The sequence below is a fragment of the Euphorbia lathyris genome, chromosome 2 (assembly GCF_963576675.1).
Source record: "Euphorbia lathyris chromosome 2, ddEupLath1.1, whole genome shotgun sequence".
NCBI lineage: Eukaryota > Viridiplantae > Streptophyta > Magnoliopsida > Malpighiales > Euphorbiaceae > Euphorbia > Euphorbia lathyris.
The window spans coordinates 125,582,396-125,585,346 of NC_088911.1; the positions used below are offsets into that span (position 1 = coordinate 125,582,396).

General features: G+C 35.6%; 1 protein-coding gene and 1 long non-coding RNA gene across 2 annotated transcripts; both read right to left on the reverse strand.

The window, feature by feature from the left end:
- Positions 1–383: 383 nt before the first annotated feature.
- On the reverse strand, positions 384–2,951 carry LOC136219841 (uncharacterized). Its single transcript, XR_010684299.1, has 2 exons — positions 2,776–2,951; positions 384–798 (listed from the first exon to the last, which is right to left on the reverse strand). It is a non-coding gene; the product is annotated as an uncharacterized lncRNA (long non-coding RNA).
- LOC136219840 (pentatricopeptide repeat-containing protein At5g18950) lies at positions 687–2,782 on the reverse strand. The gene has a single exon (XM_066007399.1). It carries the CDS (start codon positions 2,639–2,641, stop codon positions 863–865), a length of 1,779 nt encoding a protein of 592 aa, XP_065863471.1. The 5' UTR covers positions 2,642–2,782; the 3' UTR covers positions 687–862.

Consider the following 2,951-nt stretch of genomic DNA (forward strand, 5'->3'; position numbering starts at 1 on the left):
ATGCAAATATGAAAAAAAAAGAACATTAAAATATTACACCCTCTCTTTTCTTATATAAATCATTTTAGCAAATTATTTTTTTCCTCAAATATAAATTATTTTAGTTCTCCAAGAATCTCAAATATAAGTTATTCCGGTTCTCCAAGAAGTTTTAGTTTAGTATTTTTTGATCCAATTATTAATTTTTTTTTTTATCTTGGTACATGTATCTTTTAACATTCTAAGGCTTATTCTCCAATCAGGAGAGAGAATTTTTTTAGTTAACTAATGTAGATTCATTAATCACTTTATATTAATTGCATTTCTTAATTTGTGTGAAATATCCTACAATGACTTATACAAGAGATTGAAATGTGTGTTAACTTTTTCTAAAATACGGTCAATTAATGAAATGAAATGGTTTTATTAAGATAATTATAATTGAGGCTGAGTTACATCTTGCTCTTTGCAAATCTGAAATAACTTCCAATAAATTCAACATTCAACCTACATTATGAACCTAGCCATAATCCGAAAATAGTTGCATCAAATGAACATACAACAACCCTCGCCCACAAACTCATGAAAGACCCCACCCAAAAAATGACATGTGGCGCCCACTTCATCTTCCGAGAACCCGGTCCTTTGTATAAAATCTCCTAAAAGTGAGTCAATACTGTCAAAATCATATCCTTGATATCGCAAAAAAAAAAAAAGATGGTATTCATCCATTTGAAATGACACAGGAACACAATTTTCAGGATCAGAACTCTCAGATTGAAGCTTTTCATGACTGGAACTTGATCCACACATCACATTCTGCTTCCAAACAATTAGAGGAGTTATACAACAGCAAATAATGAAAAGAACAAAAAAGAAAGAGTTAATTTCTTTCTAAGATCTTATCTAGGAACGTTTCAGAAAGAACGAAATCCCCTTTGCAGAGTTTACTAACTAGAGAATACCATATGTCTTTGTTGAGAGAATAACCTTCTCCGAGCATAAAATCTAAGATAAATAAGGATTCATCTAACATATCAGATTCTAAAAGTCGCAGAAGTACGCTATGCAAAGTTGTGTCTTTCGGTCTCAGTTTATTCTTGAACATAGCAACTAACCACTCCATACCATCCATAACATGATCTTGTTCACACAATGCAATTATAAATTGATCATAGTGATGCACTGTCGGTTTCAGGCCCTGGTTTTCCATATCATTCCACAACTGTTTCGCTTCCTTGATGGCTCCTGCTTGGCATAGCTTGTTTATAAGAGGAATGTAAGATAATTTTGTTGGTTGTAATCCATTTGCCAATAGTTCATTTAGCAACTTCTTACTCTCCTCTATCTTCCCTTCTTTGCAAAAACCTCGAATGAGGTAATTATACGACCATGCATCACGAGCGATTCCCTTTTGCAGCATTTCTTCAAACAAGTCAAAAGCCTCATTCACTTTTCCAAGTGAACACAAATTTGATATCATCCTATTGTAACTTGCTGTTGTTTTTTCAAAACCTCGACCACGCATCTCATCGAACAGTTTCATGGCTACCTTGAAGCTTCCCGACTTACACAACCCATTAATCAGTTCACTGTAAGTGTATTGATTAGGAAGGACTCCCTTACTTATCATCTCATGCCAAAGCTTCCAAGCATGGTTAAGTCTATCCGTCTGACAAAGACCACAAATCATTGTATTATACATCACCACATTTGGGGCATAGCCTCTATCCTTAAGATCATTGAAAATCCTTAAAGCTTCACCTGGCCTTTTATTCTTCCAAAGTCCTTTGATGATTTCTTGATACGTATCGATATCAGGGGCACAATTCTTGGCAATCATGATGTGAAGAAGCTCAGACACTCTATAATACTTCCTAAGTTTGCAGAACCCAGATATCAATGCATTGAAAACAATATTGCTAGGGACAAACCCACTTTCCAAAACCTGTCTAAGAAGTTCATAACCCTTCAGAAATTCACCATCACTACAAAAAGCTCGAATCAGATACTCAACAGTCTCGACATTGATATTTGCCACAACCCCCAAGTCCATCATATCATTATACAATTTCCAAACAAGATCTGTCCTTCCAACATTAAGACAGCCCAATAAAGCCGAGTTCCATGTTCTGATTGAAGGGCACAGTCCAACATCTTTAAACTTGGCAAATACCTCAAGCGCATCCTCAATCAAACTAGCCTCACAAAGACAGCAAATGTAACGCTCTAAAGCATCCTGCTCAGGAGTAAAACTTGAAACTTCAAGGAAAGTTTTTGCGGCAATTAAAGCCTTAGCCTCCAAAAGTGATTGAAAAAGCACATTGCAGGAAATTGGGTCAGGTAAAAAATTGGAATGCAATCGCAGCCAATGGAAGAATCTTAGTAAAAGCACAGCACTGAAATCGAAAGAAGCAAAATCTGAAAAAACAGTTTGCTCCGATTTGGTTTTTCTTCCAATAATTTCAGTAACTTCTCTAGTTATGTCAGTTAAATGTTCCTTTATACTCTCAGCAAGATCAATATTCCCTATCGGCTGGATTCCTTCGCCGTTAAATTCTTGTTCTTTAGGTTGTACAGTCAATTTCCGAATATAGGTACCAGAGTTATGGCGAGTACTAATAGGGATTTGGCGAAGCATAGAGGATATAGTCCTAGCCATGAAAATGGTACGAACTAAGCTAATTCTCGATCTTAGTTTTTCTTCTTGTATAATTAAGAATTGAAAACAAAATAGGGAAACGATGAAAGAAGCAATTGATCACACAGAGAAGAATAGTACTAAATCGAACTTACAGGCGAAAATTGAATAGGAGAATTTGAAAGCCCTAATGGATGAAGATCCTGTAAATCGGGAAGAAACTTCTGCTAAGCTTCAATTGTTCGGCGAAATGAAGAGAACGGTTAATGTACGGCGAAATAAGGAGATAGATAGATAGTCTTCACTCTTCAGTGGCAAATTGTAATTTACC

Coding starts and splice junctions, on each gene's coding strand:
- LOC136219840 (XM_066007399.1), bottom strand. CDS start 2,641: ATGGCTAGGACTATATCCTCTATGCTTCGCCAAATCCCTATTAGTACT.